We start from the raw sequence: 22,703 nt of genomic DNA, 5'->3' as shown, positions 1-22,703 counted from the left end.
TAATCACCCTGCCATGATGGTTATCAATAACTGTCTTTTGTGACACATCATCACTTTTCAAAGCAGAGGAGTGGACGCAGAATTCACCAAGCTCAGGATTGAGCAGCTCAATTTGTCTAACAGGCTTTCAGGAAAGTGTGGGGGGGAGGAGAGCTTTCTACAGTACTGCTGTAAAATAAGGCCTTGTTTGTTTTGTTTTTGTTTGCAGAGAAAAAACACATATTTTAATTAATAAAATAGTATAGGCCTTTTGAAATCTGTTTACACTTAATAGCACAATATTTTAAAGAATTTTGTCTTTGGATCCATTAAAAGCACGGTGCATAAATACAACTGTATATTGAGCTGGGCAGTTGATTCTTACCAATATTATAAATATCCTGTTTTAATCACAATGGAATTTTACTTAAATGTTACAGATGGAAGAAAATATGGTACATCCAGCAGCTGGGCTGGACCAGCTCCAGAGGAGCCATTTCCATGGCCCAGCGGCCAGGACCTGGCATGGGAGGGAGCACCACACCATGATGGCTGCCAAAGTGAGGCACCCCCTGCCCACCGGGCAGCAGCAGGGAGCACAATTCTATGCCACTCACTGTTGTGCCTCACCTTGGCAGCACAGCACTCCCACCAGCACCAAGTCTCACCAGCTCATCTGTAATGGCAGCTCCTGCCCAGAGCTGATCCAGCCTAGCACCAACTGTGCACCCCACTGTGGGTGCAGAAAATTCATGAAGCACATGCCACCATTCCACCTCCTCATGCATCTCCTGTGCCCACTCCCCCCTTCCCCACATGCTCTACCCATTCCTCACACACTGGCAGACCAGAGGTAGGGGACAGCAGGTCAGAAATGAGGGGCACCATATGAATGGGGAAGCTGTGCGTCAGGCATGAGGGGCACTGGCAGGGCCAGGGAGTTGTGGGTTGGCAGTGAAGGACATTGGCAGGGCTGGTGGGGGCCTGTGGCTTGGGAGTGAAAGGCAACAGCATGGGCAAGGGTAAGGCATCACTGTATCAGGGCTGCTTAGTCCCACAAAGCAGCAGGGTGGATAGTTGCAGCTTGACCCACATCCTGGGAAGCAAAGGGGGCAGGGGAAGCTCTGATTTTCCATGATAAAAAAAACTAAAATCAAACACCAAAATATATTCATAGATTCATATAGGTATTTAGAATTTATTTTATTATGATCGAAGCACTGGTAGACTTCTAAATTGCTTTAAAATTGTAAATGTATCAATAAAACATTGTGTTCATCTGTTTATACACACACACACACACACACACACACACACACACACACACACAGAGTGGTGTTTCATTTTAATTGTGAAAAACCATGGATTTGGGGATTCTTTAATCAGAGTGTTTCGGATTTTTAAACAGAGAAAACCAGGATCCCTGCTGATCAGTTTCTTCTCCTCCAAGTACTTAGAAATTGATTCCTTGGGGACCTGGCTCCATGATTTTTCTAGGGACTGAGGTGAGGCTGACTGGGTCCAGATCTTCCTTCTTCCCTTTGTTAAAGACTGGCACTATATTTGCTTTTTTCCATTGGCAATGTGTAGGGAGTGCACGCAGGTGCATGTGCACCCCCTAAGTATGGCAGTGCACCCCCTACGAAAAGGCACCGCCTACACTTTCAGCAGTGCCTGCAGGCAGTTGCTGCTTGCCTTTCCCTCTTCGCCACCGACACCGCTGGTGGCATCTGCAGGCAGCCAGCGATTGCCGCTGGCCACCACCACCACCACTGCCAGCAGCGTCTGCGGGTAGTCGCTGACCCCTGGTCAGCACTCGCCACCCCCACGCCTCCCCGCCGCCGACAGCACCAGCAGCATCTGCAGGAGCTCCCCGCTCACCACCACCATGCCCTCCCAGCCGTTGGGGGCACGTGTCATTCATGCCTTTTCCAGTTGTCTGGGACTTCCCTGATCATCACGAGCTTTCAAAGATAATGGCCAGTGGCTCTTCAATCACACCAGCCAACTCTCTCAGCACCTTCACATGCTTTGCATTCAGCTACATGTCTTGTATATGTCCAGCTGTTCTAAATCATCCCTAACCTGTTCTTTCACCACTAAGAGCTGCTCACCTTCTCCCCAAACTGTGCTACTGGGTGCAGTTGTCTGGGAGCTGATCTTGCCTGTGAAAACAAGGGTAAAAAAGGCATTGAGTACTTCAGCTTTTACTTCATCTGTCATTAGGTTGCCCCTCTCATTCAGTTAGGGAGCCATGTTTTCCCTGACCTTCCTCTTGATACTGATTTATTGATGCTCAGCTCTAAGCACTACTTGGGGGGAGAGTTCAAAATAAGTTCCATGTCAGTACCAGTATCTTTTCCAGTTCTGTCATGTCAGTTCCTTGGGCTACTATGGTAACATTGTCAGTGTACATGTATTGCTTAGCTATTGTATGTGGGAAGTCTAAGGTATATACATTATAACAATCTTATACTCCTCCCTAGTCATCTGTCCGAGCTGCTACTTCATATAAGCTTCTTTTTTGTGTTTAAGTTCACCGAAGAGTTCTCTGATAAACCAAGCTGGTCCTTTGCCATATCTGCCGTTCTTCCTGCACATCAGGAGGGTTTTTTCCTGCACCATCTGTACGGTTTCTTTAAAATACAACCAGCTCTCCTGGACTCCTTTTCCCCTCAAACTGGCCTCCCAGTGGATCCTGCCCATCAATTCCCTGAGGTAGTCAAAGTCTGCTTTTCCCAAGTCTAGGGTCTTTACTCTGCTGCTCTCCTTACTTCCTTTTGTCAAGATCCTGAAATCAATCATCTTGTGGTCACTACTGCCCAAGTTGCCATTGACTTCTACATTCTCCATCAATTCTTCCCCGTTTGTGAGCAGCAGGTCAAGAAAAGCATAGCCCCTAGTTGGTCTCTCCAACAGTTGCGCCTGGAAGTTGTTCCCAACGCTCTACAAAAACTTCCAAGATTGCCTGTGCATTACCGTATTGCCCTCCCACCATATGTCAGGGTTACTGAAGTCCCCCCATGAGAACCATCGCCTGTGATTTGGAAACTTCTGCTAGTTGCCTGAAGAAAGCCTCATCTACCTCATCTGCTTGGTCTGGTGGTCTATAATAGACTCCCAACATGACATCACCCTTGTTGTTCTCCCTTCTAACCTTAACCCAAAGACTTTCAAACAGGCCTATCTCCAATTTCCTATGGACCTCCGAGTAATTTTACAGCTCTTTTACATACAGTGCAGCTCCTTCTCTTCTCCCCTGCCTGTCCTTCCTGAACAGTTTATACACATCCATGACAGTGCTCCAGTCATGCGAGCTCCCACCAAGTCTCTGTTATTCCAATCACATCATAGTTCTGTGACTGTGCGAGGACTTCCAGTTCTTCCTGCTTGTTTCCCAGGCTCTGTGCATTTGTGTACAGTCATCTGAGGTAACTAGCTGATTGCCCTACTTCCTCGGGAAGAATGAGGAGGCCTTCTCTGTTGCCCCCTCATCCTTTTGCTTCCTCCATGTCTCCCACTACCAACTTACCTCAGGACTTTGGTCTCCATCCCCTGGCGAACCGAGTTTAAAGCCCTCCTTCACTAGATTAGTGAGCCTGTCTGCAAAAATGCTCTTCCCTCTCTTTGTCAGGTGGATCCTTGTCTCTTTCTAGCAATCCTTCTTTTTAAACAACATCCCGTGATAGAAGAAGCCAAATCCCTGCTGGCAACACCATCTTCACATCCATGAATTGATGTGTAGGATGCATCTGCTCCTGCCAGGGCCCTTCTTGACCAGAAGGATAGAGGAGAACAGCACCTGTGCCTCTGTCCCCTTCATCCTTGCACCCAGAGCTCTGTAGTCACTTGATCTGGTCAGGGTTACCCACAGCAGTATCACTGATGCCCACATGAATGAGCAGCATAGAGTAGTAGCCAGAGGGATGGATATGTCTCAGTAATCCTGCTGTGACATCTCAAATCAGGGCTCCAGGCAAGAAGCAGACTTCCTGGGACAACAGGTCAGGCTGGCAGGTGGATCCCTCCATCCCCCGCAGAAGGGATTCTCCAACCACCACCACCCACTGCTTTCTCTTTGTGGTAGTGATCTCAATACTCCCCATCTTGGGGATTCCTGGTCTGACCTCATCCACAAATGGAATGCACTCTTCCTCTCTGTTGTTAGTGCTCCATATCTGTTCTCCAGGCAAACCTGGGGGAAGGGGGGGGGGACTTCCTTTTGCTCCCAGAGGTCACAAGCTTCCAGCTGGTGTGGACTGAAAAGTCATATTGTCAATGCTGATAAGTCTATGCTGAGATTATGAAAACTTGTCAAGTGAAGGAAACTTTTTTTTATTGGGGAGACAATAGTGACTACCTTCTTGTAGTGTCTTCCATGAGTAGCTATAAAGTGAAACTAAACATCAAAACCAAGGCAATCAGACTTTTGATTTTTCCAATTTCGATATGCTATGCTTTCCAATTCTGATATACTAACTACATGATGAGCCAAAGCAAACTTGTATTTATGAGGGAAAGCCTGACTGTTCTTCAGCTTAATGTTGATGGTCTCTCTCGCTCAAGCAATTAGTGCTGGAATGCATCACCAGAGAAATGAAAGCACATACAGTCCTCCTACAAGAAACACATATAGAACAGCTATGGAAGATGAAGTTCTCAAGCTACAGCCTTGCAGACTCTGTAGCTAGCAAGATCCATGGCTTTGCTACCTTCATCAGAAACAACCTGCCATATACTACCATGGGACATAACACCTCCCAGAGTGCAATGGAATGGAGTGCTGTCCAGGTCAATGACACAATCATCATCAATATACACAAGCTATCCTTTGCTGTTGTCAGTCACATCCCTGCCTATTTATGACCATGACCTTATGTGGAGTGACTTCAGTTGTCAACATCAAGATTGGGGATATTCCATTAACAGTAACAACAGAGACAATCTTTTTCTCTGGGCAAGCCTGAATGATATAACCCTCATATATGGAGCCACATACCTTCCACTCTAGACATTGAGACATACAGACAAACCCAGATCTTGCCTGATGGAAGGGCAACTTGAGTAAAATACTGATAAGCCAAGGCAGCTGGTTATAATATAACATTAGTAAATAGGTTCAGAATTTTGGGAAACTGTACATAAAACTCTGCCGTGATAGACTGATGTCACTCACCTCCACACAGCACTCAACAACTTGGCTCATGTCATTCCCTCTATAAGCAAGTGAAGGAGTATGAATGCCAGCATGTCATTAGGTATTGAAGCTCCAATAAAAGCCAGACAAAAAATCGTCAATCAATGGGAGCCTCCTGGCACTCTGTGTGAAGTTTCAGCAGAACCTGAAATGGCCATTAGTCACTGTTTAACAGGCTGGTTAATGCAAGTGTGCTGAATGATACATCCCAGTCTCCTGTTATCTCCAGAAGAAAGGGATAAAGGCATAGGAGAAAATCCAGTTACAGACAACACCTGGTGGGTGATGTCAGGTTACACTGCTGACACTGAGAGCGCTTCACAGTTACCATGGCTGGTTGTCACCCAAGGGAATAAAACAAAGCAGTTGGTACTTGGAAAACTATGCAATGGAGAGATTGAGCAAGACACAGAGTTTGTGCAAAACAAAAGAGCCATTTTTCTGTTCTCCCACTGACTTGGGCCAGTCACATTTTTTGCAATTTTTCCAACACAACATTTTTCCAAAAACTCATCACATTAAACTGTTTAGCAGCAAAGCAAACACACACCTGCAATGACTGGGTAATAGAGAAACAGATGTTTTTCTGTCAGAAACACTGAGCAGGAACTCAGTGTACAGTTTCTTTTTCTTACTTTGATGCACTGCTTGAAAAAGTGACTCAGCAAAAACAGCATAATGAAGATTTCTGGTTGCTGTTCCTCAACTATTTCTATATGATAAGCACTCACTTTCAAATTAAAAGGATTTCTGCCTCTCCTCTAACTACCACTTACAAAAATTTCAGAAGGAAACCCCCCCACAGTTTGTCTTGCAGATAGCAATTGATGTATCCATCACCAATAACATAGATTCTGCAGACTTAATTATACTCTTGGTATACCTGTTCACCTCTGATAGAGCAAAGAGGCTGTCCAGATTAATCAATGGTATAATTTGCCCTATGTAATTTTTTATATGGTTTAGAAACAATTTTCTAAACAACTGCATTGTTAATATTCAAAATAATTGCCAATTTTTTGGCAACTCATGCAAAAGTTAAGGAAATTGAAATAAGTGAGGAAATAGAGTAAGCACAGTTTCTGCTGCCTACTAGTGGGTGTGTCTATACATGCATTTGATCTGGGATCTATTTATTCTTGAGAAAATTACTCACAAGTAAATGCTCCCAGGCAGGCATCTACACATACAGGGAAGCAAGAGCAGATTTGCTGCTAATGGTAGCAAACTGTTCTCGCTTCCTGGGGCCGTGCAGCCACCAAGGGAAGGTCTAGGCTCCCTCTGGGTGCTAGCCCAGGGGCTAGCAGAGGGCACTGGGACAGGAGGCAGCTGTTTCCTGGCCAGGGCTGGGACATTTCACCCTGCCTTCGGGGGGCAACCTGCTGCCAGGGCAGGGACAATGCCCCCCTGCCCTGGCAACAGAGGTCTCCTGGCTCCCCGATCAGGGACAGGATTTGGAAAGAGTGTCAGGGGATGGGCAGGTCCCAGCCCCCTGCTCCAATCTGTTGGTGGAGCAACTAGTAGCCATCTTGCTGCTAAGCTGCCCCACCTGGTAGACTGCCTCTGACCAGGACAGTTCCCAGCCCTGCTCCATGATTGCAGGGATGAGGCTGGGGTGCTTGTTCCACACTCAGCTCCAAGAGCATAGAGCTAGGTGGAGAACAGGCTGGGAGATAAGGGTCTCCTACCCCAAGCCCGGTGACCTTGGAGCTGAGGCTGGGAGATAAGGGTCTCCCAGCCTACACCCTAAGACCACACAGGTCAGAGTGGGAAATAAGGATCTCCCAGCACCAGACCTGCAGTTGTGGAGGTGGCACTGGGATATAAGGGTCTCCCAGTCCCTTGCTCCCTGATCACAATGGTGAAGCAGGGGCTGGGCAATAATGACCTTCTAGCAGGGGCTGGAAGATCCCACCCCAGGCTCCCTAATCACAATCTTGGAGCAGGGGGCTTGGAATTCCCTACTGCCAGGGCAGGAGAACATTGTCCCCACCCAGGCTTCAGTGGTGGAGCCTGTCCCAGCAGCAGGCAACTCCCAGGGGCAGGGAGCAATCTCCCACTCCCTGGTGGCTGGCTAATCAGGTGCAGATGTGATCTCAGTCAGGCATCTACATGAGTGCTACTGCACTATTACTAATCAAAAGTAAATTTGCTACTTGCATTTGCAGGTATCAAATTTACTCTTGATTAGTGAGGTTTACTGTGCAGTAAGCATGTGCACGTGTAGGCATACATGCTTACTGTGCAGTAAACTATGCTACTACACAGTAAAGCATCTCATGTAGACACACCCAGTGAAAATCACAAGTGAAGTTTGCATTTGACCCACAGGGAGTACAACAATGAGCAGGCTTAGCTCCCTAGGTTGCTACTCAGGTACTTAACTAGAAGCAAAGAACATTTTTTCTTCATTCTGCCTTTCAAAAACAATGTGTGCATTGCATTCTGGGCCAGTTTGTATGGGTGAAACTATGATCATTTCAAACCAATTTAATGGCAATTGTCAACTAAGGCTATACCATGTGAGCATTTTGTAAAAATAATAACAGTAAGTTTTCCAACTAAAATATTATCCTTTCAAAGATTAAAAGTATGGCTGTTACACTCAATAAGTGTAATTCAAAGACTGAGAAATCTTTTTATTTTTAAAATAAATGCATTTTTTTTTAGAAAATGTTTGTTTTAGTGCAATTAAAACATTAATCAGCAGTCAAATGATAAACAGATGAGGGAAATCCTGTTCAAAGTGACAGCAATTAATTGTGAATATGTTTATATACCTGTGAAAAATAATACATGATCAATGGAATAAAGACTTACATACATTCCTATGTTGAAGATTGCCGGGGTCATTTGACCCCAGTACTCTTTCCTGCCATGGCAGGGGGTCAGACTTGATGATCTGCTCAGGTCCCTTCCGACCCTACCAACTATGAAGCTATGAAATGGTAAAAATATGTATTAAGGACCCAATTCAGCCAAAAATTTAAGCATACATTTTTTTTGTTAAGGGTCTTAACAAAACTTATAATATTCAGTTTAGGCCTTCTCTTTTTTTTAAGTTCTGGGGTTGGGAGGCAGAGTGTCCCCTTACGTACTTGCCGAGAATTGTAAGTGGTTAAAATTGTGTTCTAATATAACACAGGAGAAATAGGTGTTAAAATAGAAGCTAGGGGCTCACTAGTTGTTTAGCAGAGATGACCGGAAAAGACTGGGGGAAAAAAAACCCACAAAATACATTTGAAACTTTTTACAAACAAAATCTGTCACAGCTTCACAAAGCTGTATAACCTAACTCACCTCAGTGCTTCCACATCCATCACAGTACTTGGAAAACACCTCAAAGGCTTTATTAAAATATGTAAAGCTTGAAGGGTAGATTCTTATCTGGATTTTACCAATCCAGCCTTAACAGTCTGCACCAGCCGAGTATCCTCTGCATCGTGAAAAACTCTTAGAGCTTATCACAAATATTTTACCAACAAATCACCAAAACCAAAATGCTTTGGCAGAAATGTTTTGGCTTTGACTAAATTTTCTTTGGAACATTTCCCAGGCAGCATGGAAGAAGAGCCAATAGAAAAGAACGAAGTCTATGCATCTGCTCTTTTTGAGCATGTCTAGATGAGTGCCCACATGCATTTCCCAAGGAAAAATAGCAGCGGTGCATAATTGTGTCTCAGCAACTCATTCCTGCGGAATGCCCCTGCATGCACGCTCTGGTGCACGGCAGATTGCCCCAGGTAGGGCAGGGGAGGCTGGGACCAGCACCTGGGTGGCCCCTGCAGCTTTACCTGGCTGGGGTCCTGCCTCCTGGAACTGCAGCGGCAGTGATCTGGGCATGCGGAACTTAGCCGACAGCCAAAGTATGGCTCTGGCCAGCCAGTCTCTGGTTTTGGGTGGTGCATGCTGCAACCACGTGCGATATCCTGCTTTTTTTCCCCTACATTTTTTTCAGCTACCGGGATTTCTCAATATCTAATTTTGCCTCCATGCTGCAAATATACAGCACAGAGAACCCTTTCACATGTACCATGTGCATTCTGTGTACTCGTCTGGACGTGTCCTTTGATTCCAAGAATTGCATCAGGGTAGCTTTTATCTTTGTTACTGGGACTACTGATTATTCCATAGTGGCATGCCACTCTCTCTTGCTCATTATTTTGTTCAAAAACTCCAAAGTCTCCTTTTGGCCCCACCAAAAAAACCCCCAAACAAACAAAAAAACAGAACTCAAAACCTTGAATATTTTTTCTTTCTGCAAAATAGAGTTATTGTTTTCCAACCAATCCTAGAAACTACATTCTAGGGCAAAAACATAGTCAAGAGCAACTAGTTATGTTATTTAGAAGTCTTACCAACTTCTAAGTAATTTTTACGTTCTATACAAACTCCTCAAACTCTATTCAAACTCTTCAAACCCAGGTACCGCTCAGGGTTTTTATTTGAAAAGATGAGCCTAAAAATCTGAATCAACAATAGAATACGTTCTATGTGCATGCTTTTCTTCTGAAAATTTAGAGTCTTTGCAGGGATGACAGGAAAATTTTAAGCACTAATTGTATTAGACATTTCCATACTAATCAAGCTGTTACAATCAGTGGGTAAATGCCACAGGATTCAAAAGATGGGAGTCATTCGGATAAGAAGCCACAAGTATGATTTCATTTGCCCAGAATTCTTGACTCTGCCAGCTAGAATGGAAATTTGCAAGACAAGAATGCTTTGTAAAATTCTCAGCATTCCCCGCTTCAAATTAAACCTCTCTTTGTCATAGAATTTTATGATTTGGATTATTCATATGAGGAGGAAGAACAAAATTATATAGAAAGGTACACAGGATTACCTAAACAGTTCAGAAAAATATTTCTTTTCAATTCATCTTAAGATATCCAAAATTAGTCCATTGCAATTTATGGACATGATTAAAAAGTTCTTGGAAGTTCAGCAGTGAAGCAACGCACCCAGGCCCCTGGGGCAAAGTGGAGATAGTGACTTCTGGTTTAAAAATACACAGATGCTAGCAGCAGTCACTGTTTTTTGCCTCTACCCTTAAGCCAGACCTGGCATGGTTGCCCCTATCCCAACTTCTTAGTTAAACTACTGCTGAAGTCCAACTGACTGTAGTATATTTTAGATAAATCTCAAAATAACTTTCCATTGTAATGGAACAGTACTGACATTTAAGCTGCTTGCAGACATTAAAAAAAACCCCAAAATTGAGCTTTACCAGAAGAAGCAGTGTGTTACTTCGACCTGGCTCTGCAGCATCTGTAGAGATTGGGTGCTTCAGCAGGGCTTTTTGGCACTTTTATCTAAATTTGATTCAATCAACTATTAGATAAAAGCACCAAAAAAGCCCCATTAAAGTGCCTGATCTTTACATACATTGGGCGAGCCAGGTCCAACTAAGGTGCTGCCTCTTTTGTGCATGTGTGGGGGTCGCCATGGGAACACACTGAGTTTAAAGTAAAAGACCATTTTGGGGTTTATTTGTTTGTTTGTTTTTTTACGTCCCAGTGGAAATGAAGTGCCTTATTTTAACCAAATGATCTGTCTAGCTCTGTTTGAAAGTTCACCAGTTTACAAAACTGACATTTGATAGATAAAACCAAACAAAAAACCTCTAAAAACAATATGGCATATATAGCAAACAAGTCAAATAAAATTAAAACCCACTACAATAAAGCAACAATAACAATTCTTAAAAGGTACAACTGTAAATGATATAACAGCACACTATACAATGTTCCTGTAATGATCTAAGGCTAAACACTGAAAAGTATTGAGTAATAATATCTGTTATCCTTGATTTCAATGGACATCTTAAAAGCTTGGCAGGTAATATGCACTACACAAAATTTGGCCAAAAGCTGCATCTAGCTCATCTGAAAAACATTGTTTGCTTGCACATATGGTCTTTGTCTCCTTGACTTGTAAAGTACTCTTCTATATTCAAAAGGATCTGCTCCTGAAATACAGGTAGGCTTCAGAACATGTCTATCCAATTTGTCTGGCTTGGTAGTGTTCGGTGAAATAATTTTTACTGAGTTTCATTTGCCCTGACATAGCTAGTAGTAGCGTAACTAAATAAAATCAGAGACACATGGTTCATATTGGGCTGATTCTTGACTAAGCATAAAGGCCAGATCCTCACATTATTATACTACTGCAGCTCCACTGAATTTGATGGAGCTAAGCCAGTGTACATCAGTATACATGAGGATCTAGCTCAAACAAAATTTAAGTGTAGGATAAAAAGATTTCATTTTATTTTTTCATCATTTTCTATTTCTATTCTACTATTGAGGTTTAGAGCTCAATATCTATATTTTAACACATAATGAGTCTAACTTTTGGTCTAGAAGGATATGTTTTCCTCCATAGCCCAGGCCTCCCCCATCACAACAGTTTCATACTCCTTTTGAGGGAAGACTAAAAACCTTTGATTGGTAAAGTGAGTAACTTTGATATAAACACCCTCAAAATAAAAACAAACACAGACCCTATTAAGCTGCCCTTTTTATGGTCACACTTCAGAGCCAAACAACACTGTGTGCTTGGAATTGAGAGGGAAAAGTATCGTGGTCTTTGATTTTTCAGGGTTGCTTTGAATGTCGGTCCCCTTGTACTCAGCACTCACAATTCACATTGCTGCAGATGGATTGTTTTATTTCTCTTATGAAATTAAAATTTTGGGAAAAAAAGGCAAAAGGCCTCTCCAGGGGGCAGTTGTGCTTAAAATATCACTGGGACCTCTTCTGTGTTCAAAATCTAAATTCACTTATATAGTCTGCCTAGCATTGTGTGACAACGGGCTGTTTTGAGGCCAGTCATGACATCGGTCCACCCACCTGTCTAGGGCAGTCTGCCCTGCCTGGCTTGTCACACCTTGATGTATCAAAATAGATGCAAAATGCAGGAGGCTGCCCATTTTATTGCCCTGATGCCAAATGTACGGCTCTGAACCTCTCCTTACACTATGTCCCATGCCTTGCAGATGGCATCCAAAACCACTTCTGGCTCCCCTGATCCCTTAGCTCAGAGGTTCCCAACACCAGGGCAATGGCCTGGTACCAGGCCGTGAAGGGTTGGCTGCCAGTCTGCAGGAGGGTTGGCTGCTGGACCAGAAGTCACTGGTATACTGCAGACCTGCAGCCAACCATTTTTATACTCAGTAGAAAAAAGGGTTGGCTGCCAGTCCGCAATATGCCGGTCACTTCTGGTCTTCAGTATGCCGTCCACAGTTTGCCAGTCTGCGGTCACTTCTGGTCCACGGTCACTTCCGGTCCATGATCTAAAAAGGTTGGGAACCACTGCCTTAGCTAGGCCACACTCTGGCTCACATGTACCTTGGCCTCTCTGACCCCTTCACTGGGGCCACTATTCTGGACAGCCTACATGCAGTACTTCAGGTCCCTACAGTCCCTACTCTATGCAACATCCAGCTTTCTGTCCCTCACTTTGGCCCCTCTCTGGGGCACAACTCCGCCCTCTCACTGGGTTACTGTTTTGGCCCTCACTGGGCTCCTGGGCCTTATGCCCCTTGGGCCTAAGGTATCTGTCGATGTGCCTAGACCCCTAACTCGGCCTATGGCCCACTCAGGCTTCAGATGTCTGTCGACGTGCCTGGACCCCTCTCTTGGCCTCCCACTAGGCCTCACCCATATTCAGGCATAGGGCCTTGGGCGCTCCTGCCCCTGTGCTGTCACCCAAACCTCTTGCTTTTCTGTCGGGGTGTGTTCTCCTAGCCTTTCCCCTCCATGGGGTACCCACAAGGCAGCAGGGGCTGAGGCTTTAAGGCACTCCATCCTCTCTTTTCACTGGGGAGATGCTGGTTTTCATTTCCTGAAGACTGTCCCACCACAGGCAGACCCACCACACCATCCAGCCCCAGCAGGGTGCAGTTTCTGGTCATGCCCCAGGACCAGGAACCTCCTCCATCCCCATAGTTCCTACCTTTGACCTCCAGGTGTTCTGGGAGCAGCAGTCTGCAGGGTGAGAGATGTTGCTTTTCTGGCTCCCTAGGTGCAACTGCCAGCTTTGCTCCTACAGCCTGGGCTTACAGGGGGCTGTCCAGTCCTCCTCCAATCTGGTGGCCCCCTTTTGGTTGTGTAACCATCCAATTGGACCAAACTGCACTTGCTGGCTACTCAAAGTCTGCCTGAAACCTTTTGAAGTGGCTGACACAACCTGTGCTCTGCCACGCATTGCCTTGTGGCTAAAATGTTGGATATCATGAACCATAAGGTTCTGGGTGACCATTCTATATATAATAAGGAAATACCTTTTTTTTTGCTTTAAAAAACTGTTATTCATACTCACCGGCCATTTTGAGAATAAGCATAGCAATTTTTAAAAGCAATTTGGGATCCTGTAAAAATGCAACTCAGTTTTGATCATTTTTTGATTAAATGTGTTTTGCATAAATCTAATCAGAAATTGTAGTATGAAAGCATTTTCTAAATTGTATATAATTTATTTATCTTGGATTGGGCAGACTTTTTAAAAAGAAATATCATATGTAGATGCATTTTTTCTGCCAACAAACCAGCCCCCCCCCCATATAATTAGTCAAGATATTTTTAAAAGAGCATAATTAAAGGAGAACACAGGTATCTTTTCATTTTAGTGTGCTGAAAATGTAACATTAGCATGTTCAAATCAAATGATGTTTTATAACAGAGAATTTTAGTCAGACACACAAGTCTCCATCATCTACCTCAGAGGCCTTGGGCATGGTCTCAGAGTTGTCTATTAGAAGCCCAAATTTATTCCAGCATTGACTCAAGATCTATACAGCCTTCCTATAAGATGTTCCCAACTGGGACACCCTTCTAAGCATCCTTATCCATTTAGAAATATGGAATAACAGAATTTGAAACTTCCTAATATCTGTACATGAACCCTAAATTGAGAGCCTATGATCTGGAGATTTTGGATATACACCAGTACTTCATTGCCTTGAGTATTCTCATATTCTCTACTACACTGATAGCAGCAGGGTCCCATCACAGAGCTCCTGCTTCCTCAGGACAGCAGTGGTTCTGTGACAGCTCACTGAGATGAGCAGACCTGCCACCCCAGGTCTTGGAAGAGCTGCAGCTCTGCTCTTTGTAGGCACTCTCCTTTCTTCCTACTTGGAAGGGGGAGGGAGAGAGACATATGATGGAATGGTGGTTTGAAATGGGAACTTTTTTGTGGCTGACCAACCATTTTTGTGGTAGATGCATCTTCTTTGTGGCACAAGAGACAGTCTGAATGTATTTATCCTAGCTTTTTGCAGCAATTCAAGGGCATATATAGCACTACAAATGTAATGTGGGCCTAAGGCCTTAGTCTTCAGTCAGCTCCCATGCAGCCATCTGAAAAAATCAGCTGAATTTAGAGATTAAGACATGTAGTGACTGACCCTCCCTATTCTCTCTAAAACAGAATGGAAAAGTTCATATCACCCAATCTCGTTCCTTGACAGAAAGTGCTTCATGAAGCAGCCAGCAAGGGTCCTCTTATGTCACAAATACATTATATCAATAGCCTCTATTTGAATCCAGTGGGTAAAGGTTCCTGGGAACTTCAGGAGAGTAGTGAGATTATATCTGTCATATTTTTCAGTCCTTTCTGCTCTTAGCATTTACAGCATTCAGCAGTTCTAATTTTCACACACACGTGATTCATGCATAATTGTTTTATTTTGGCAATAGAAAACCTCATACACTGATATAATTGATTATAGCATATTATATATAATAACCATATTTTATCTCTATTTAATCAAAAGAAATATTTTAAAGTGACCCTACAACTTTTTTCTCCAAACACTATTTTACAAGTCTCTAAAACAATAAAATAGTGAAAAGTGAATCCCTGAATTTAAATATCTCTCAGAAATTTACACAGCAAATGTCTGTGGGGATTTCTAGTTTATGCCATGATGTCACGCAGCAGCTGTACTGGAGGTGCTCTGTTGAAAGGTCACTGACAAGAAATGAGAAAAAAAACTGGGTAAAATATTGCTTCAGACTTGCTTTCTAATCCTCTCTCACAGCTGACAGAACTGACACCTCATACAAGTCTGAGAATTAACTGCAGTTATAAAATTAGTGAACAAGAGTCCTATAAAGTTTAACAGGCTTTATGTTTAAAAATTCTACTGGTAACTAGTCTTTCCACAAGCGGGTCATAAAATTATTTTTAAAAAGTAACTTTTCCAAGAATTAAAATAATACCCTTTTTAGAATAATGACACAAAAATACCATTTTTAACAGCCTCATAACAAGTCATCTGTTAAACAACTGAAGTCTTAAAAATGCTAGAAAGCAGACATGCTTGTTTTGTATCTTTTAAAAGCTCCTCTTGATACATTGCAAGATTACCCACATTTTGACTGGATTTCCCAATTCTCAAAAAAAAAAAAATCTTTGCAATGATAGTAATGGAATCTATTGCTGAAGAACAATTGATGGGAAATGGGCATAAGGCAGTATAAAGAAATGCTAATGATGCTTATAGGTATACAGTTATACTACAAGACTGTGAAGGGACATGAAATAAAAGGTTTCCATAAACTGTCTGAAACATTTTACCCCTGAGAGAGATTCACCCAGTGAGGTAGCTCATGACACCAAAAAGGGGGGACTGTTTAATAGGGCTATAAAGCTTTGGGTGCCAATTTGATTCAGGGGAGATTCGGCCCGATTCTGTGGCCGAATCTCCAAATCCAAATCAAATCAGGAGACCAATATAAAGCTCCAAATTAATTTGAAGCTCTCCGAATTAATTTGGAAAAATTTGGAGAGCTTTGCAGATTCTGGCAATCCCAACTCACCACTGTAGGAAGCTAGACCCAGACTCCGTGCCGGTAAGTAGGGGGGGAGGGGGTGGGGTTGGAGGAGGGGGGAGGGGACCATGGGGGGACCCACACCAAGTCCCACCCCCTGCCTGCTCCCCCAGCCCCCCGAGCACCCCCAACCCCCACCTGCTCTCCCAGCCCTGCCAGCGGCTGCCCTGCCCGACCCCAGTGCCCTGGCACATTAAAAAAAGCAAAAGCAAAAAAAAGCCCTATACTCACCAGCTCCTGCTAGGTGGGGGGGCAATCGCTGCTGCTCCCCTGCCCCACACTGCACGGGGGGGCTCTGCGATGAGCCCCCATCCCCCACCCACTCTCCCAGCCCTGTCAATGGTGCTCTGCCTGGCTCCAGCTCCCAGTTCTTAAAAAAAAAACAACAAAAAACCCTTGCATACACTAGCTGCTAAAGCAGCCACCAGGGCTTCTGGGGGCTTGTGGCAGAGCCCCCCCATGCAGCAGGGGGGAGTGGGGTGCAGTGGAGATCACACCCCCCCTCAACCTGGCAAGAGTCAGCGAGTGTGAGGCTTTTTTTTAAGTGCTGGGATGCTGGGGTCAGGCGGAGAAGCCAGTGGCAGGGGGTGGGGCCTATTTGATTTGAAGATTTGGCTGATTTGGTGGCAGCTGAATTGTTTTGGGACAGTGATACAAATCACCAAGTCGAATCACTGCTCCCCGAATTGGCTGAATCTGAAGCAAATACTAGCCACTTTGCACAGGCCTACTATTTAATGAATTGTGAATTATGAAAGTTATGGGTGGAAAAGGCCCATTAAGTCAACCCCTGTCCCCATAACAGTTGACTCACACCCCCACCCCTCCCCACCAGAGAGCTACTTCTGACATTTTTCTCAGCCAGTTTTAAAATGTCTCAACATACAAGACTCCCACCACTTCCCTTAGGAAGCAATTCTACAGTCTAACAAAGTATCTTAACAGGAACCTTTCCCTATTATTCAGTCTAATGGGTTTGTTGGGTTTATTTTCTGCCATATCTCACCTTACTCCTGGTGTAAAAAAAAAAAAAAAATCCCTATTTCCTTTTTTAGGAGGAAAATTTTAATTTAATTCCTGTTTACATCCTTCAAGTATTTATTTACAATTATGCTCCTGTTTCATTGTCATTTGGCAAAGCTGCACATATTTAGGTCTCTTATTCTTTCCCCATAAATCTTATTCTTTCCCCATAAATCCCCATAAAATCTCTAACTCCTCTGGGTACACTTACCACAGGAAAACCTTCTCTGTTATAGCTAGAGGGTTTCCCCCTAGCTCCCCAAGTATTTTGGACCATCATGGCTACAACATCACTCTAACACAACCATGCACTTCTATATTTATTTATAGGTATACACTGAAACTTAAAGAACATTCCAAAACCTTGTTTAATTTCTGAATTCACCTAATACCCACTGTGTTCTCAGTATATAGCATAATAAATAAGCAACTCTATCTTTTCTTCCCCTAAATTACTGAGTTACTTGTCTTTTCCAACTAGCACTGGGGACTGTGTTTGGAGAAGCATCCTAACTTTATAATCTTCCATGTATGTTGATAATCAAAATTGAAAAATATTTAACACCTGTTGGAAACTGTACTCTTTCTTAAAGGTAAAGGTAAGTTGGTCCTCAATGGGCATGGTTCTCCCAGGTGTCTATTAGAAAGGTAACACATAGTGAGCCATCTAACTGGGCAAGTATTAGAGGTGAAAAAGTATTATGAAACACTATTTATCAAGTGTTTTAATCTTGTTTTTATCTTATTTGTTCCTGGAAATTCTAACACTTTTTCAATTTGTATGAAATGGTTGAATAAACTTTTGAATTCTTAAAATAGTTTAAATTATAAGAAAAGCAAACAATATTTATGGAGAGGTAATGCCTACTTAAATATGCTCACATATTCACATTTTTGTCTAATTTCTTCTCATACACCAAATAAGAAACAACAAAAATGGAGTAATCCAAAAGTTTCATGCATTTATTACGCCTGCCTAGTAATGGCTACCACCTGGGATTGGGAAGTAATCTTCTCAAGACAAATTATCGCATAATTAGCCAGATACATTATGGGTTACTTTTGGGCTTTGCCTTTATTTCTTGGGCAAGCAAAATATGTAACTACTGGTATTCTCCACTGCAATGATGTGTTAGGTTTGGTTCCAGTGCTTCATCTTATTTCCCACTGGATTCTTTTATGTTAGCCTTGAATTGAATATTGGACACAGGTAAAATATAGGTACACTTCTCTTTTTTTAATTAGCTAACACAGGGTCTTAAATTGTATTTAAGATAAATACACTCTTTGACTTTACCTGTAGACCAAAGAAAGCCATCACAACTGAGTTGATTGTACCCAAAACACCCTCAGGATCAAAAGGCTGCGTAGTTTTGTATAATTCCTGCAAAAGGAGATAAAGAATACATGCTTACATTAAACCAAGGCAATGACACTCCTACGCTAGACGTCTGAAACCATGTTGGCAAGAGATGGATGATGACCCTGGCTAAACCAGCCTTACAGGAGAGCATCATATACAGATACTGCAATGAAAAGGGTAAATTAAAGACTGTTTGTACTCTGTTTTTGAGTATGTTATAGCCTACTGATTGTTTTTTTGGGTGGTTTCCTTTAAACATGATTTTTTTTTCCCCCTCTTTATTACCTCTGTGTACATTCCACTGGAGATACAATTTCTATGGTTATTTATTAGGTCACAAACATTTTTAATTTACATATAATCAAATTAACTGTTGTTAGCTAAGAACATCTGGCCTGGGGTGCTGAGAGACAGAAAAAGACAATGCGTACATTTTTTGTAAATAGCTTCTAATTTCCTTGTAAATTACCAAGAGAATGTGTGGGGGGGTTGGGTTTTTTTTTGTTTGTTTTGTTTTGTTTGTGGGGGGGTTGTTTTTACTATGGCATATTTATGTGTTTTTTTAGAACTGCAATGTAATGGTCATATTGATGTTAAACCATTTGTATAATCACACACATGGGGTGAAATATTAAACCCAGGTACATAGCAGCTGCACCCATTTTCTGTCAGGTTATAATTTTACTTTAATTCAACTAGATTGTTGGACAGTAGATGAAAACGTTGAACATTCAAACCAAAAACAGTCACAGAATTGTGTGCAAATTCATGAACTGACTCCCAAATGGATAACTGCAAATGACAAAAAAAGGTTTTTGCTGTTATATAATCATTACAATATCCTTGGTAATAAAAGAGCTACAAAAGGAAGAGGGTACAGAAAGACTGACTGATTATGAGTCAAAGAAAATGTGTGGGACAAGGTGAGAGTTTACAATATTGCCAATAGGTTAATAATAGTTGATTGTAGCTCCACTTCAAACAGCCTGGACAAATCCTTTTCCTGCTCATGCTATGTATTGCAGAGATAGAGATACAGATACAGCTGAAATATAACTGTCTTAGGCTCAGTCTGGAAAAATCAGGGATGATGCATTTGGCAAAGGGAAATATCTGAAATTTGTTGAAAATATGAGCCAAATACACATGCATCTTGAAGCCTTTATAAAGACATCTTTGCAGTAGGATTTCCAGAGGGCAGTAGCCATTAATGCTTTCATTTCGTGTCAGCTTGACAAGAGGTTGAACTTATTTTTGTAAAATATGCCACTAACATGTGCCTTTAATACCTTAGATGTTTGACTACAATGATGTTCTCTCTTTAGGGACTAAATTTAAAGTATGCTCTTTGAGAATGGGGCCACTCTATGCTAAATGCATCATAAATAATGCCTCCAAACTTATGCTCCAAAAATGAATTGTGCAAGAACTAGGAATGTAGCAAAACCCCCTGTTTTTCTTTTTTTAATTTAAAAATACACTCCCTCCCCTTCCCCTAACCATTTCTGACTTTCTCTCTGCCCTCTCTATCCCTTATAAGTGATTACAAGTAGTACTAGGTAAGCCAAGACAAGTTGTATGCTCTTATTGTAATAAGCCCCTTTTTATACTGTAATAAGCCCCTTTTTATATTGTAAATAGTGTTCTGTTCTGTTTGTATTGATTTTTACTGTTTTATATTGTATTATATTGTATTCCTGTCTTTTGTCTATTGATTTTTATTGTTTCATATGAATACTGTATGGTTTAGGCCTGTGTGTGTAAAGTAATGTCAAGTAATGTCAAATTTCCATTTTGTATGTCAAGCCTCCATCTTGTGCCCTCTGCCCGGGTGTAACCTATGACTCATGCCTAACCAGTCTCATGTAAATCGGTTTCTGAATGAATGGGGATGAATGAGGGTCCTTGACAGACAATGGCAGTAGGTCTAAAAAGAGCTCCTTCTGAATGACCCAACCATCACCCTGCATTGACTGTCCCTGGCTCCAGATTTGGAAGACAAAGACTGCTGCAGAAACCAGCCAACCCACCATTACACACACCTGAAACTGCATGTCCTAGCCTAAAATGCACATGCTCAGTACACCAGGGTTGACCCTTGCCTGGGCATGCCCCTGCCACTAAGGTCATAGAAGGTCTGCCCTATAAAAGGGGTAGTGAAGACAGACCCAGTGGGATGCTCTCTCCATCTGGACCAGCACCATGCCACACCACCTATCCATCCAGAGGCCCTGCCAGCGACCCTCCTCTGGGCAACACCTTGCTGGAGAAGACCCCAACTAGCCATTAAGGATCAACTTGCAGCCCAGGATAGGTAGCTATCACCCACCTTCCTTCCCCAAGTAAAGGACCTGGATCTGTCCCTACATACCTTGACTTCAATCCCTCCACCAAGCCTTTTTCTCTCCTGCTACCTCTGTGTGTGTGTGTGTGTGTGTGTGTGTGTGTGTGTGTGTGTGTGTGTGTGTGTGTGTGTGTGTGTGTGTGTGTGTGTGTGTACACCAATAACTTCATGGGGCTGTGTAGTGTGCACCCTCTGTTTAATAAAACCCCAGGTTGGATTTTTGTCTTATTGACCTCCCAACCCTCCTCCAAGATTTCCCAGCTATCTCCCAGCCTTCTGTTTCTGTTTCCAGCCCCAATCTCCCAGCTTTCTGCCTTTCAATTTCCAGCCTCCCCCCACCCCCAATCTCTCAGCTTTCTGCTTCTCTCTTTCCTGGCTATGTCCTTCTTGCCACTGGGCTTTTTCCCTTGCTTCCACCCCAGCACCAGTGACATTGAGTAACCCCGGGGCCACTTGACCTCAAGTAACCCCAGCTCCCCTTCCAGTCTCTCAGTTCTAATCCCAGCCCTGGCACTTTCACTCTCTTATTTTTCCCCTTCTCATCTTAACCCTCATCCATCTCCCTTCTTCTGGAAATCTTTGACCCTTGATTCCCCCTCCCATAGTCACCAGGCACCCTAGGTACTCCAAGTACCCCTAGCACACACATATACACCATACCACCCAAGTTAGGAACTCACCTATATGTATGTGTAGGTAGGTGGTGTGTGTGTGAACTGGAATATATATATCATTGTGTGCGCGATATATGAATTAGTGATCCGTGTATGTGTATCGAGTGTGTGGGTACTGACAACTGATTTTTGTCTAATTTTCAGTGTGTATAGTGTGTATGTGCTTGAATTGGTGATAGGTGTGCATGTGGCTGGTAATTCTGGATGTGTGTGTGCTTGAGTTGGTGGTGGGGGTGTATGTGCCGTGTGTGTGCATGCGCGCACGTGTGCCTAATTGATGTGTGTGTGTGTGTGTGTGTGTGTGTGTGTGTGTGTGTAAGTGCAATTGTGTCACACCCTCCCGTCTAACAGAGCAATTTTGAGATCCTGAGAGTTGGCCTGACCCCACAAGACAACAAGAACAGAGGCGGCTTTTGCCCCTGAAATTCTAACTTATCAAATACATGCCTGAACTTGAACCTAGTTTTCTCAGTAAATTGTTCAAAAACATTTTTTTGACACTTAGTCAATGGCTTGCTGTCCACGGTAGTGGCTTATCTGTGGAAACTCAGTCAGCTGCTAGAGAAGTAGCAAATCATTTATACAACATAATTCTTACTGACAGTTTCAAAATGTTATGTAATGCAGTAGTACACTGTCAAAAGCTACTAGCTACTATTTTTCATACCAGAGGAGAGGCTGCAGTACTAATATGGACCTGTTCCAACACCTAGTAAACTCAGGAGGAGTCTTTGAATTGACTTAAAATTGCTCTTGGATCATAAACAAGTTACCATACTTATGCTGACAGTTCATAGATTTCAGAGACATTAGGGCTGGAAGGGACCTCGAAGGTCATCAAGTCCAGCCCCCTGCCCCAGGGGCAGGAAGTCAGCAAGGGTCAAAGGACCCCAGCAAGATAAACATCCAAGTGTTTCTTGAATGAGTCCAGGGTAGGTGCCTGCACCACATGTGGAAGGCATCTTTTCCAGGTCCTGGGGGCTTGGACAGTAAAGACATTTTTTCTTATGTCCAGCCTAAAACGGTCTTGGAGGATTTTATGACCATTGGTTCTTATTTTTCCTCGGGGCGCTCTGGTGAACAGACGTTCTCCCAGATCCTGATGAATATCCCTTGTGTCCCCCCTGAGCCTGTGCTTTTCCAGACTAAAGAGTCCCATGGCTCTCAGCCTCTCTTTATAAGGCCTTTTCTCTTGCCCTCTGATCATGCACATGGCTCTCCTCTAGACTCTCTCAAGCTTCTTGACATCCTTCTTGAATTGCGGAGCCCAGAATTGGATGCA

General features: G+C 43.1%; 1 protein-coding gene across 9 annotated transcripts in view; it reads right to left on the bottom strand.

The window, feature by feature from the left end:
- The window catches only part of LOC102558169 (heparan-alpha-glucosaminide N-acetyltransferase), a 361,824-nt gene that overhangs the window by 54,706 nt on the left and 284,415 nt on the right, over positions 1-22,703 (bottom strand). For 8 of the 9 annotated variants that reach the window (XM_059729771.1, XM_059729773.1, XM_059729770.1 and 5 more), the window contains one exon: positions 18,338-18,424. In XM_059729771.1, the coding sequence (XP_059585754.1) occupies positions 18,338-18,424 (87 nt within the window). Of the gene's footprint in view, positions 1-14,901; positions 15,155-18,337; positions 18,425-22,703 lie in introns of those variants that run through there. The other variant, XM_059729778.1, reaches the window with a different exon arrangement.

The sequence above is a fragment of the Alligator mississippiensis genome, chromosome 6 (genome assembly GCF_030867095.1).
Source record: "Alligator mississippiensis isolate rAllMis1 chromosome 6, rAllMis1, whole genome shotgun sequence".
NCBI lineage: Eukaryota > Metazoa > Chordata > Crocodylia > Alligatoridae > Alligator > Alligator mississippiensis.
This window is presented reverse-complemented; position numbering and strand designations above follow the sequence as displayed.